The sequence below is a fragment of the Rattus rattus genome, chromosome 8 (genome assembly GCF_011064425.1).
Source record: "Rattus rattus isolate New Zealand chromosome 8, Rrattus_CSIRO_v1, whole genome shotgun sequence".
Taxonomy (NCBI): domain Eukaryota; kingdom Metazoa; phylum Chordata; class Mammalia; order Rodentia; family Muridae; genus Rattus; species Rattus rattus.
Window position 1 is genome coordinate 90,920,902 of NC_046161.1, and position 13,373 is coordinate 90,934,274.

The 13,373-nt window shown below is 41.7% G+C and overlaps 1 protein-coding gene across 1 annotated transcript; it reads left to right on the top strand.

Annotated features, from left to right (window-relative positions):
- The first annotated feature begins 653 nt into the window (after positions 1 to 653).
- Dbr1 (debranching RNA lariats 1) lies at positions 654 to 12,787 on the top strand. The gene is made up of 8 exons (XM_032910258.1): positions 654 to 974; positions 1,431 to 1,555; positions 3,797 to 3,877; positions 5,108 to 5,193; positions 7,169 to 7,393; positions 10,662 to 10,742; positions 10,959 to 11,104; positions 11,762 to 12,787. Exons 1-8 carry the CDS (start codon positions 778 to 780, stop codon positions 12,456 to 12,458), a joined length of 1,638 nt encoding a protein of 545 aa, XP_032766149.1. The 5' UTR covers positions 654 to 777; the 3' UTR covers positions 12,459 to 12,787.
- The last annotated feature ends 586 nt before the right edge of the window (positions 12,788 to 13,373 follow it).

Sequence of the window (13,373 nt, forward strand, 5' to 3'; positions counted from 1 at the left end):
CTAACACATCCCTGGCACTACATCTGTATCCCCTTGATTAGATTTTCTTTTCTTTACTGGTTTGCTTCTTTGCCATTCATTCTTGATTCGTCACCACCTTTTCCCTCCACAAGTTTTCGAGATAACTTCCCTGCTTTCATTCATCTTGCGTTATAGTTAGGCAAACAATTTGGTAGGAAAATACCGATTCCCCTTAATCAAAAATAGTTTTAGAAATTCCTGGCGCGGTGTGTGTGTGTGTGTGTGTGTGTGTGTGTGTGTGTGTGTGTGTGTGTGTGTGTATAATTTTAAAATAATCACTAAGTTTCAAAGGTGCATTTAAATTTTAATGCCATCATTAAAAACCCTTTTTACTTTCTAATTCATTTTTAAGGCGATTATCTTTGCTGGGGAAAGGTTTGCTCTAGGGAATTGCGCAATCGCTCCTGCTCACTTGCTTACCTTGATTTTACGAAATTAAATTGCTATTCTTGGAGATTTTATTTCTTTTCCTAGTTTTAAACTATTAAACCCACCAGAGTGCTAGCACTCAAGGTCTCCAGACCAGGCCTTTATTAACCAAGTTTAAAGTTTCTTCCCGGAGTTGGCCGGGCTCTTCCCAATCTGTCTCTCGCGAGACTTGGAAGCCGGAAGTTACATAAAGGAATCTAAACTCTCCGCGGCTCTGTTAATGTTGGCGGGATACGGGCGGGCGGCTTGTCCGCTCTTCTCTGCCGTTCTGCCCGGGCTGCAGGTGCTCGAGGGCGTTGCGTTGGAGTTCCGTGGCCCAACGTCACGATGCGGGTGGCTGTGGCCGGCTGCTGCCACGGCGAGCTGGACAAGATCTACGAGACTCTGGCGCTAGCGGAGCGGCGCGGCCCGGGACCCGTGGATCTCCTTCTGTGCTGTGGCGACTTCCAGGCGGTGCGCAATGAGGCCGACCTGCGCTGCATGGCCGTGCCGCCCAAATACCGCCACATGCAGACCTTCTACCGGTGAGGGGCGCGCAGCCCGGCTTCGCGTGAGGTTCCAGGTCCTCCTGCGGCTGATCGCAATGTCTGTTGGATCAGTCGCTTAGGAAATGTCCCTGTCCTCTGTACACATCTGTCTCTTCTTCCCAGGAACCGCGGTGACGCCAACAGTTTTAGATTCTTTGGAATTGCTACAACACTATGATTAGTCGATAGAATGATCTGATTTTTTACGGGACCTGTTGTGTGCTAGTCTAAGTTCTAGAAGCCCAGGCTTGCACTTCACAAAGTTCTCGATCTCAGCGAACGTATACTGGTTCGAAACTCAAGATTACATTCATTCTTAAGGGGAGGGATGGGAAGGTAGTGGGGACCGTTTGATCTTTTTTTTTTTTTTTCAGCTCGGTCTTTTCCTTCTGACCCTCTTGCTTTTTCTGCTGTGGTTAGTTTGGTTCCTGACAATTTACCGTTATGTTGTAGATACTACTCTGGAGAGAAAAAGGCCCCGGTTCTCACCATCTTCATTGGAGGAAACCATGAAGCTTCAAACCATTTGCAAGAGTTACCGTATGGTGGCTGGGTAGCGCCAAATATTTACTATTTAGGTATGTGTTTATGTTCTTTTTTTTGTCTTGACAGACTTCGTACCAGTTGGGTAGCTTCTAGAAGACCTGTGTTGGTGAATGCCGTTAACTTAAATAATCATGAGAATTGAGTTAAAATAGTTAATTATTAAATAGCCAGACATGAAAATGCATCCATTTTTCTTCTAATGGTTTAAATAATACCTAATATGATGACAAGGTTTTTTTTTATTTGTAGTCTCTTTGTTTTCTCTTATTGAATTAAACTTTATAATGGAAAATGCTAAACATACATGAAAATACCAAGCAGTATAATTAATTTCTCTACTTGTTAATTTTAACAACTATCACTCTGTTCTACTCTCATATTTAAATATCCAGCGTTGTTTAAACTTTTCCTGTGGGAGATGACTGGGATGTAACCACTGAATTATTTCATTTGTGTATTTTTTTAAAGATTTATTTATTCATTTATTATATATAAGTACACTGTAGCTGTCTTCAGATACACTAGAAGAGGGCATCGGATCTCTTTACAGATGGTTGTGAGCCACCATGTGGTTGCTGGGAATTGAACTCATGACCTCTGGAAGAGCAGTTGGGTTCTCTTAACCGCTGAGCCATCTCTCCAGCCCTCATTTGTGTATTTTTAAGTACATGCCCCCCCATGTATGTATGTATGTATGTATTATGTATACAGTGTTCTGACTGCATGACTACCCGCAGGTCAGAAGAGGGCACCAAATTACATTATAGATGGTTGTAAGCCACCATGTAGTTGCTGGGAATTGAACCCAGGACCTCCAGAAAAGCATCCAGTGCTCATAACCTCTGAGCCACCTTTCCAGCCCCTAAGTACATGCCTATTGAGTGTTAGTTTTCTTAGACACACATGGTTCTCATACCATTTTATACCTAACTAAAGTGGGTTAGTCCTTAGCTGGTGCCTTGTGTGTACTCATTTCTTTGCATGTCTCAGTTATCAGATGACAAATGACTTACTCAGGTAGCATCCAAATATCTGGTGTTCAGGACTCTGTCTCTTAGACTCTTTTCTCCCTTCCTTTCTTTGTTTCTTTTCTTTCTTTTTTTTTTTTTTTTTTTTTTTGTTTTTTTCTTCTCTTTTTTTTTTTGTCTACAGACTTCCTGCGCTGCTTCCCCTTTTTTTCCTACCACTAGAAATGTCCCTTTTATTTTCCACATTTTTCATCTTTTAAAGTTTGCAGTCCTTTTATCTTTTTACTTAAATGATTGTTTCTAGAATAATTTTCAGGTTTTTTTTTTTTTTTTTTTTTCGGAGCTGGGGGCCGAACCCAGGGCCTTGCGCTTCTAGGCAAGCGCCCTACCCCTGGGCTAAATCCCCAACCCCAATTTTCAGGTTTTTCTAGAGATAAATCTTAACTTTGGGAATTTTGTTTGTGTCAATACTAATTTGCCATCTTTTAGCATTCATGAGGAGATGAATTCAGCCCTGCACGGCATTTTTTTTTTTTTTAAATATTTATTTATTTATGTATGCAAGCACAGTGTCTCTTGTCTTCAGACACACCAGAAGAGGGCATCAGATCCCATTATAGATGGTTGTGAGCCACCATGTGGTTGCTGGGATTTGAATTCAGGACCTCTGGAAGAGCAGTCCATGCTCTTAGCCACTGAGCCATCTCTCCAGCCCACGGCATGATTTTAATTCCAGCACTCCGGAGGCAGAGGCAGGCTGATCTCTAGGAGTTTGAGGCCAGCCAGGTGTATGTAGTGAGTTCCAGGTCACCCAGAACTACATCATAAGACCTGTCTCAAACAAATGAAAAGAAAAGGTGGAATTGTCAGTTGAGTCAAAAATGAAAATGTAGAAACCATAGGTTCTTTGGACATTACACCTGTTGACTTACTCCCACTATGTAAGTCCATTACAGGACATTTTCCTTCCTCTCCAATTCCACTCACTTAACTGCATGTTCAGCTAGGTACCACAGTGTGTTCTTAGGTACCACAGTGTGCTCTTGGATACCACAGAGTGCTATTTGCTTTTAACATCCTGCCTGCTCATCCCTTTAGAATCCACTTAGCTTCTTGTCTGATTGGCTCTAGGCCTTCTCTGCCTTGGATCATCAGTATATAACAAGGTATGAAGAGTGGCCTTATTATGGCAAATACTTTGAAATGGTTTAAGGACTGCATAGAATTCCAGGCTTCTAGAAGGCTTAGTCTCTTAATAGATTTCCTTTTGCCTATATCATTTTACTAAATTGCATAATTTTTCAGGTTTGGCTGGTGTTGTCAAATACCGAGGAGTAAGGATTGGTGGCATCTCTGGCATATTTAAATCTCATGACTATCGAAAAGGTATTAAGAATTAGTTTTATATATTTTAGAACTTGCATGCTGTCTTAGTTAGGATCTTATTGCTGTGAACAGACACCATGACCTTTATAAGTTTTTTTTTTTTTGGAGCTGGGTATCGAACCCAGGGCCTTGAGCTTGCTAGGCAAGAGCTCTACCACTGAGCTAAATCCCCAACCCGACCTTTATAAGTTTTATAAAGGACAACATTTAATTGGGGCTGGCTTACACGTTCAGAGGTTCAGTCCATTATCATCAAAGTGGGAGCATGGCAGCATCACAGCATCCAGGCATGCACGGTGCAGGAGGAGCTGAGTTCTACATCTTCATCCAGAGGAAGCCAGGAACAGACTGAGCATCCCCAGGCAGCTCGGAAGAGGGTCTCCATAGTGATACACTTCCTCCAACAAGGCCACATCTTTTAATAGTGCCACTCCCTGGGCCAAGCATATGCAACCGTCATACATGCCCTCTAGTGAAATAACCAAAACTTATAGTTTGATTTATTCATCAGATTTCTTCTGTAAATGATATTATTCTTAATTTTTTACTATAAGTATTTTATGGGCAGGAAAATGTAGATGCTAGATAGCATTTCAATGTGTCCATGATCTAGATTTATCAGTATTTTTTCAGGATTTGCTATTTTAATTTTGATTTATAAGAAATACAACAGTACAGGTATAGTGGAAGTTCATTGACTTGACGTCTAGTCCTCTTCTTCCCCTCTAGTAGCCAAGGAAACCGTTTCCAGTTTGGTGTTATCATTCACTTGATTATTTCCTGTCACTACTGAGTGCACAGACCCAGTGTGTCCGACAGTGTACTTCACACTTTGTATAAATGGGTCTCGTTGCTTGCACCTTTAGCAGCTGACTTCTCTTTCGCACGTTTTTGAAATCCAGGTCATTACTTGTCATCTGTAATCAGCTCGTTTGTCGATAGTGTATTTCACTTTCATTCCACCGCATCTAAGTGATTTTTGGTTAGAGATGTGGCTTACATTCGTATAGATTCCACAAATTCTGTGAGCTAAATTGACAACTAGAACTTAGATTGATGTAATGTTAATTGAAAGTCTACTTCCTAGCCTATCTCCTCTGCTCTCCGTGGTGCTAAACTGTTGGCATGGACTCCAAAGGTGGGCTCTTTGTTACTGGTCCATGTAAATGTAAATTTGGAACCACTTTTGGAAAGACAATGGTAATAAAATTTATTTCTCTTCAATTTAAGGTCATTTTGAGTGTCCCCCTTATAATTCGTCTACCATAAGGAGTATATATCATGTGAGAAATATAGAGGTCTACAAATTAAAACAGGTATGTGAAAAGTATATGACAGTGACTTGAAATAAGTTTAACTTTGTAAATTTAAATTTGTAAAATGTGCTTGATTATAATGGCTTGCAATATTTGAGACTACCACTTTAGTGTTTCTAAAATTCAGTTTGGATAGTTTTTAGGAGGTTCACAGTTGAACAGATATTAATATTTAATGGTTAAAACTTCATTGTAACAAGCAGTTGTAATTTAATTTGTGGTTGCATATATTATACTTAGCTATATGCTGAAATGAAATGACATTTTTTAAAAGGTTTATTTATTTCATTTATGTGAGTACATTGTTGCTGTCTTCAGACACACCAGAAGAAGGCATTGGATCTCATTACAGACGGTAGTGAGACTCTATGTGGTTGCTGGGGATTGTACTCAGGACCTCTGGAAGAGCAATCGATATTCTTAACCGCTGAGCCATCTCTCTAGACCATAAAGTGATATTTTTAAGTAAATATGTTAGCTAAGTGTGATGGTACACACCTCTACTCTCATCACTCAGCAAGCTGAGGCAAGAAGATTAGGAGTTTGAGGTCAGCTTGGGCTACAAAGTAGAACCTAATATCAGGAGAAAAAGAGAGCGAGTATCACTAAATTTTAGTTTTAGATAAAAATAACTAAATAATAGTATTAAATATAAAACAATTAATGGGAAAGATAATATAGGCTATGATAGATTATGAAAATAGTATCAAAATATTGACTTAACTGATGAATAGGTGAAACTTGTTTTGAGAACCCACTGCAGGGCTGACACAGCTGATCAGTTTGACACGTGGTATTTTATACAATCTCATGCAGGCTCAGTGAGGTAGCTGTCGCTCTGCTTTCCCTGGTTAAGAATGGCTTAGTGGTTAAGATCACTGGCTGCTCTTCCAGAGGACATGGGTTTAATTCCCAGCACCTCAGTGGCAGCTCACAACTACTGCCTGTAACTCCAGTTCCAAGGATCTGACACAGACATAAAACACCAATGCACATAAAACTAAAAAACAATAAAAATTTAAAAAAAAACCCACCAAGAATGCCAAGTCAAGATGTAGCCAGACAGGGAACCTGCCAGGACCTCCCTGATAGTTTATAGTAGAGCCCGTCTCAGCCCTCAAACCCTGCAAGTCCCAGAGCTGCAGTGCCTAGGGTGCACTTTCCTATGGTCCGTTTGCACTGTTCTTTTGGATACCTTTGATCCCTTAAGACCCAACTGGATACTACTTTCCAGCCAGCATTCCTCTAGTTGGAGCCATCACCCTTGAATTCTCACTATCCTCCACTCAGTGACTGCTGTCCTTGAGCCCCATTACGTATTGTCTTAACGCGGTTACTGTTCCAATTCAGTTTCCCAGGTACTTGTTCCACATTACGTGATGGTGCTTACGAAAGTGAGGAGCACATTTTGTGTTTTCCCTACAAGCAGCTTTAGATATTCATTTATGTAGCAAAGGGGGAGTTCAGTTGGCACTGTGTGAATACCTTAGGGAGAAAGATGGAGGTCTAGGAGTCCACACCAAGGCTGGTGATACAAGCTCTGCCACTCAGCTACACGCTCATCTCCTAGTTTTTTCCTGTTATGTCTTTGGATTTGCTGTGTTAATTATGTTGGAAATCTTATTAAATCTGTTTTCTCTAGATCTTCAAGATTATAATTACTTTGCCAGGGAAAAGGAACTATGGCTATTATACATTTTAGAAATCTGGTGTGGAGGCCTCAGCTGATTGGCAGACTAATAAAAGTGTCTTTGCTGCAGAAAAATAGATCATTTCTGAGGCACAGAAAGTCTGCTTCTCCTTGTCTAGGCGAATGAGGAGCTTAGTATTTTTATTATTTCCTGAAGTGTCCTTAGGATAAATTAGCACAGAAAGCAAGAGCATCAGTCAACAAGAGAAGTGCGAGGTTGGGGAGGGAGTTGGTTTTGGTTACTCTCTTTCTAAGAATTTCCTCTCTGTTTTTCTGTTCTTAAAGTTAAAGCAGCCTGTACATATATTCTTATCTCATGATTGGCCAAGAAATATATATCATTATGGAAATAAGAAGCAACTTCTTAAGACCAAATCTTTTTTCCGCCAAGAGGTGGAAAATAGCACACTAGGAAGCCCCGCTGCCTCGGAGCTGCTGGAGCACCTAAAGCCCGCATACTGGTTCTCGGCACACCTGCACGTGAAGTTTGCAGCCTTGATGCAGCATCAGGTAGGACGATGGGAGAACACCCTCTTAGCCTTAATAAATGCCTACTGGACATCCATGACATAGGCACCGTGGGCACAGTGGTAAAACCAGAGAAAGAAATGCAGTTCACCTCCTAGGAGTCGCTCCCTGTACTCAGTGTGGGGAGGAATGGGCAGGCAATTAAAAGCAGGGTGAGTGTGGGAGAAAAGGGCTGAGGTACTTGAGAGTACTTAGTTTAGACCGTGGTAAGCTGGGCTTGGTCTAGTTTTGGAGAGAAAAAGTTTCCAAAGAATCATGTGGCTGAATCTAAAGTGCCAGGAGTAAATAGAGTCTCTGAGTGTTTTAATAAAGGGACCAACATGTGTGAAGACTTAAAGGTTCCAGAGCACAGTGCCCCTGGGGTACTAGCTCCTGTCCCTGAGCTGTAGAGACAGATAAAGCTGGAAGAGAACCAGAACTACTGCTGGGCAGAACTTGGTACTTGTTTCCTTCTAGAGTGAGTCCACATTAGAAAGGGCCTTAGAGGGCTGGAGAGATGGCTCAGCAGTTAAAAACACTGGCTGCTCTTCCAGAGGTCCTGAGTTCATTTCCCAGCAGCCACATGGTGGCTCAGGGCCATGTGTAAAGAATTTGATGCCCTCTTCTGGTGTGTAGTTTTATATGCAGACAGAGCACTCCTACATTTTTTTTTTATATTTATTTTATTTATGTGAGTACACTGTAGCTGTCTTCAGATGTCCCAGAAGAGGGCATCAGATCCCATTACAGATGGTTGGGAGCCACCGTGTGGTTGCTGAGAATTGAACTCAGGACCTCTGGAAGAGCAGTCAGTGCTCTTAACCACTGAGCCATCTCTCCAGCCCATCCATCATTCCTACATTTTTAAAAATCCATAAATAAACTTAGAAGGGGGAGGGCTTCGGGATGTTTCCAGTCCAGCTGTGTTTGGAGCATTATACGTGCAGTGCTGAGAAGGGTTTGGTCCAGTAGGTTTGGGAAGCACTGCATGGCACAGCCACAAAGACAGTGCCCATTGGGCCATTAGACCTCTGAGAAGCTTCCAGAAGCAGAAATCTCCAGATGCTAATCCTGTATTGTCTAGATGGTTTCCCTATGGAATACTTCAGCAGGAAGGAATTTTGGTTTAAAACTCTAGAAGGTGATGGGAAAGCTGGAGACTGATGGAACCAGGTGGTGGTTCTAGAAAGATTAATCAGCGTGTTTGTGTGGATCACAGTGATGGCAGGTCAGAGACGTGCTGCTGCTTAGCAAAGCAAGATGTTCTAACCAAGGCAAAGCACACAGAGAATGAAGCAAATCTAGGGAGATTAGAAACAGAGAAATAAGGATTTAGTGAGAGCGGAAAATACAGGTTAACAACCTGAGGATTTTTGGGAAACCATTTAGAAAATGCAGGGTTAACAGTTGGAAATCTCTTGACGTCTTCCAAAGAATTTCTCAGCATCTTTAATACATGAGCGAGCACTTTCTAGAGAGGAATGATGTCTGATTCTTCCCAAACTTCTTTCCTGCTTTGACAACATGCCTGAGATAGTTTTGTACACAAAGATACTCCCAAAGCCCCTTGTGCTGTGTGGTCCTACGAAAGAGCAGAGGTTAGGCCTTCACCTCGTCTGCGGCCTCTCAGTAATCACACTTGCTTGATGATGTCCAAGCACGCCTGTAGATAGTACTCTTTCTCCACATCTGCCTGCTTGTTTTTTTAAGATTTATTTATTTGTTTTATGTAAGTACACTGTCCCTGTCTCCAGACACACTGGAAAGGGGCATCAGATCCCATTACAGATGGTTGGGAGCCACCATGTGGTTTCTAGGAATTGAACTCAGGACATCTAGATCAGTCAGTGCCCTTAACCACTGAGCCATCTCTCCATCTTCTTAAGGGCTTGTGGCATTTCTGAGTTTTATTTTTTAATAAGACGGTGGGGGTCTCACTGTGTAGACCAGGCTGGCCTTGAACCCTAACTGGCTGCCTTTGCCTTCTGAGTGCTGGGATTAGAGACTTGAGCCACCACGTCTGGTCAGCTTCTGAGCTTTTCTTGGAGCTTTTATTGCTGCTCTCCTCAGCTCCATCTCCTGTTGTCATCATCAGGAGCATCATCTCTGTCACCGATCGCCTCAGTCCTTTTTATCATGGGCTCTACTTGCCAGTGTCTGTTAACCCTTCCACCCACCCCATCCTCCCCTATCTGTGCCTCATGTTAGTGACATGTCACTCACCGTTACAGGACTGGTCCTTGATCTGCAGGGGTGGCATGCTCGCCGTCCTGTGCTCCTTGCCTTTTCTCTGCTTGTCCTTTCCTGTTTTTAGTCATCACTTTTGTCCTGTGCATTGTGACCTTCATACTTGGGCTATCTCCCTGTCTCCTTTTGCTGATTCACTTTTGAAAAAAATTTTTATTGGTGTATAATTTACTTATTAAGATTAACACTTCTTAAATATATACATTAGTAGTTTTAAGTAAATGTCTACAGTTGTATGAATATGAATACCACAGTCCAGTCTTCTTGTTTTGTTTTGTTGTTGTTATTGTTTTTTTTTTTGTTTTTTGTTTTTGAGGCAGGGTTTTTCTGTGTAGCCCTGGCTGTCCCAGAGCTCTCTGAAGAGGCTGTGCTCTAACTCACAGAGATCCCCTGGCTCTCCCTCAGGAGTGTTGGAATTGAAGGTCTGTGCCAGCGCCTGGCTCACAGACTCCATGTCTGTCAGGCCCCAGAGTCTTTCGTGCCTATTTGTAACCCTCTCTGTAGTCTTAGCTGTGGAGAGCTGCTGATTTGAGTTGTAGCCCTCTCTGTAGTCTTAGCTGTGGAGAGCCCTCTCTGTAGTCTTAGCTGTGGAGAGCCACTGATTTGAGTTGTGTTTCTTCTGAGTCATTCATGCACACAGAATCATAAAGTACGGGTTTTATTTGTGTGAATCATTCATGTAATGCATGACCATGTGTGACATCATCATCATCATCAGTCTTCATAGTGAGATCTAGGACAGCCAGGGCTACACAGAAAAACCCTGCCTGTCTGTGTGGACATCATCGTCATCAGTGTTTTGAATTTTGGAAGAAATGGCAGCCAACTGTAGTTAATGCTTTGCCCAAGTGGGTGTAGACTGCCCCCCTTTCTCTCCGCTTTCTTACTTATTTATTTACTTACTTGGTAGCCATTCTTTTAACATAGAATTGGAAGTATGTATAAGAAATGTTATTTCTCTCCTATTCAATGTATGAATTACTCATGATGCTTTAACACTTAAATCATGGTTTCTATCATGCAGGCCACAGATAAAGAACAAGCAGGCAAGGAAACCAAGTTTTTAGCCTTGGACAAGTGCTTGCCACACAGAGACTTTCTTCAGGTAAGAAGAAAACGAGTCATTTTATAAATTTTTATTCTTCCAGTGATTTTAAAGAAATAGTTTTTACTTCCAACTTTATTTGTGCTATTTATAATTTATGGTTTCTGAGAATTCTTTGATGTTGCTTAGGTTAACATTTTAAAATTAAATTGATTTAAAATTATTAGACTGTTAAACATAAATGAATTACCTAAAATTTCTGATTTCATCCTATAGGTGTTAGAGATAGAACATGACCCCAGTGCTCCTGAGTACTTAGAGTACGACGTTGAATGGCTTGCTGTCCTCAGGGCCACTGATGACCTGATGAATGTGACTGGGGGCCTATGGAATATGCCTGAAAACAATGGTCTACATACAAGGTAGTTCTGCTCCCCTGAGAGCCTGCCTTCTGCATTGCATGTGCACTTTTGTCTCTGTGCTGTGTTCTGGTTCCTGTGCAGTTTGCTTGTTGGCAGAGAGGAGGGGGGAGGGGAGCAAAGTGACAATGCTTTTGGGTTCTGAGCATCTGGCAAGCCTTCTAGCAAGTGCCTGCTTGATGACCTGACACGTTGAGCTGTAGCGAGTCCTCTGGACTCTGACCTGGGCCTAATTTAGGGATTTATATCCCCTGGCTCCATTGCGCACTGGCCGTGAGACCCCAACTTTGTACCCACGGTTGACTGACTATTATGGTTTTTTCTAAAAACTCTTTGTTAAGTTAATTATAATTTTACCATGTGGACTTTTTTTTAATTTTTATTTTATGCATATGGGTGTTTTCCCTGCATGAATGTCTGTGAACCACACATATGCCTGGCACCAGTGGAGGCCAGAATTGGGAGTCAGAACCCTGGAACTGGAACTACAAATGGCTACGAGCTGACATGTAGATGCCGGGAATTGAACCCCAATCATCTGGGAAAGTAGCCTGTGTTCTTAACTGCTGAGCCATCTCTGCTTATGTAGAATTTTTGTTTGGTTTGGTTTTTTGAGACAGAATTTCTCTGTGTACAAACCGATTGCTGTCGTCGTTACAGGTGGGATTATAGTGCAACCGAAGAAGCCATGAAAGACGTAATGGAGAAATTGAACCATGACCCCAGAATCCCCTGTAACTTCAGCATGACAGCTGCTTGTTATGATCCTAGTAAGCCACAGACACAAGTGCAGCTGGTGCACAGGATCAGTCCGCAGACTACTAAATTCTGTGCCCAGCTTGGCATCACAGACATTAACGTCATGATTCAGAAAGCCAAGGAAGAGCATCATCTGTGTGGTGAATATGTACAGCAGGGTGATCTGGGGACTGATGACTCTGAGGAGGACCGGAGTGAATACAACACAGACACGTCTGCCCTGTCCTCCATTAATCCAGATGAAATACTGTTGGATGAGGAAGAGGAGGAGGAGGAAGCTGTAAGTACCCATAGTGACATGAACACACCTTCTGTGGAACCTTCTTCTGATCAAGCTTCTGACCTCTCCACAAGCTTTTCTGACATCAGGAACTTACCAAGTTCCATGTTTGTGTCTTCTGATGATGCCTCCCGTTCTCCAGCTAGTGAGGAGGGGAAATCCGGTGAAACTGTAGAGTGTGGGGAGGAAAAAGACTTGGTTGAGTTTTCAGTGAAGAGGCTTAGTAATGAACACGAACCTGAACAAAGGAAGAAGATAAAGAGGAGGAACCAGGCCATCTACGCTGCCGTGGATGACGAGGATGCCAACGATGAGTAGAACAGAGGACTCGATGTGGTAAATACAGGTGTATGATTTCAAGACCCGATTTTTAGCACAGAATTTCTGATTTAATGACTGGACTTTGTAATAATGAAATGATGGAATTTTGGTTATACACTCTGTATTTAGGTGTATGTTTATATGATTCAGATATATACTTATTAAAATTTCATATGAAATTTGATTGATGACCATTTTTAAGACATTTACTTCCATAGTTTTCAGCATTTACTACACATGAATTTTGAGAAAGTCCGTTCTCTAAGATGGGACTATGAAGATTTCATAAATGTTTTGATACATTAAATGCTATTTAATTGCTGAAATTATTCTGCTGGTTCTTGTATATTACATTTTAGCTGAATTTTTGTATATTGCTTTGGTACCTATATTCAGGTTATCTTGGCATTGTGCAATTAAATATTAAATAATATATTAATATATAATTATTCAGTGCTAATTAAATCTAACAAGGATGTATAAATGCTGTCCGTCCTACTGCATGATAGATCAGTGGCAGTGAAGTATTTTCAGAGATCCATGTGGAGCACCTCCTGTCTGGAGTTGTACCTGGGCTGCCTGGGGAGATTGCCCTGGACTTTGGAAGAGGAATCATGGGGTCCGCTCTCACCATCCTGCAGTAGTACAGATCCAGGCACTAGTTTAGGGAAGTCCTAAAGTGGCTAGCATCCATCTTGTCAGCATTTGACTTCATAAAGCTTGGTGGCTTTGAGCCTTTTGTTTCCTTTCATTTTTTCACTTTAAAAATCTATATTCTTATTTACACAGGTACTTGAAACTGAATTTTCCCCACTCTAATGAGTACCACAAATTCAGATTGTATTTTTCCTGAGAAATGTCTTTTTGACAAGGAAAAGAACACTTGCGTGCCTGAGGTAATTTAGAGTATTA

Bases quoted from the DNA above. Each gene is read 5' to 3' on its own strand.
- Dbr1 (XM_032910258.1), top strand. From the start codon at position 778: ATGCGGGTGGCTGTGGCCGGCTGCTGCCACGGCGAGCTGGACAAGATC. The intron at 5,194-7,168 runs GTATGTGAAAAG...CTGTTCTTAAAG, and splicing joins AGGTCTACAAATTAAAACAG to TTAAAGCAGCCTGTACATAT. The intron at 7,394-10,661 runs GTAGGACGATGG...TCTATCATGCAG, and splicing joins CAGCCTTGATGCAGCATCAG to GCCACAGATAAAGAACAAGC.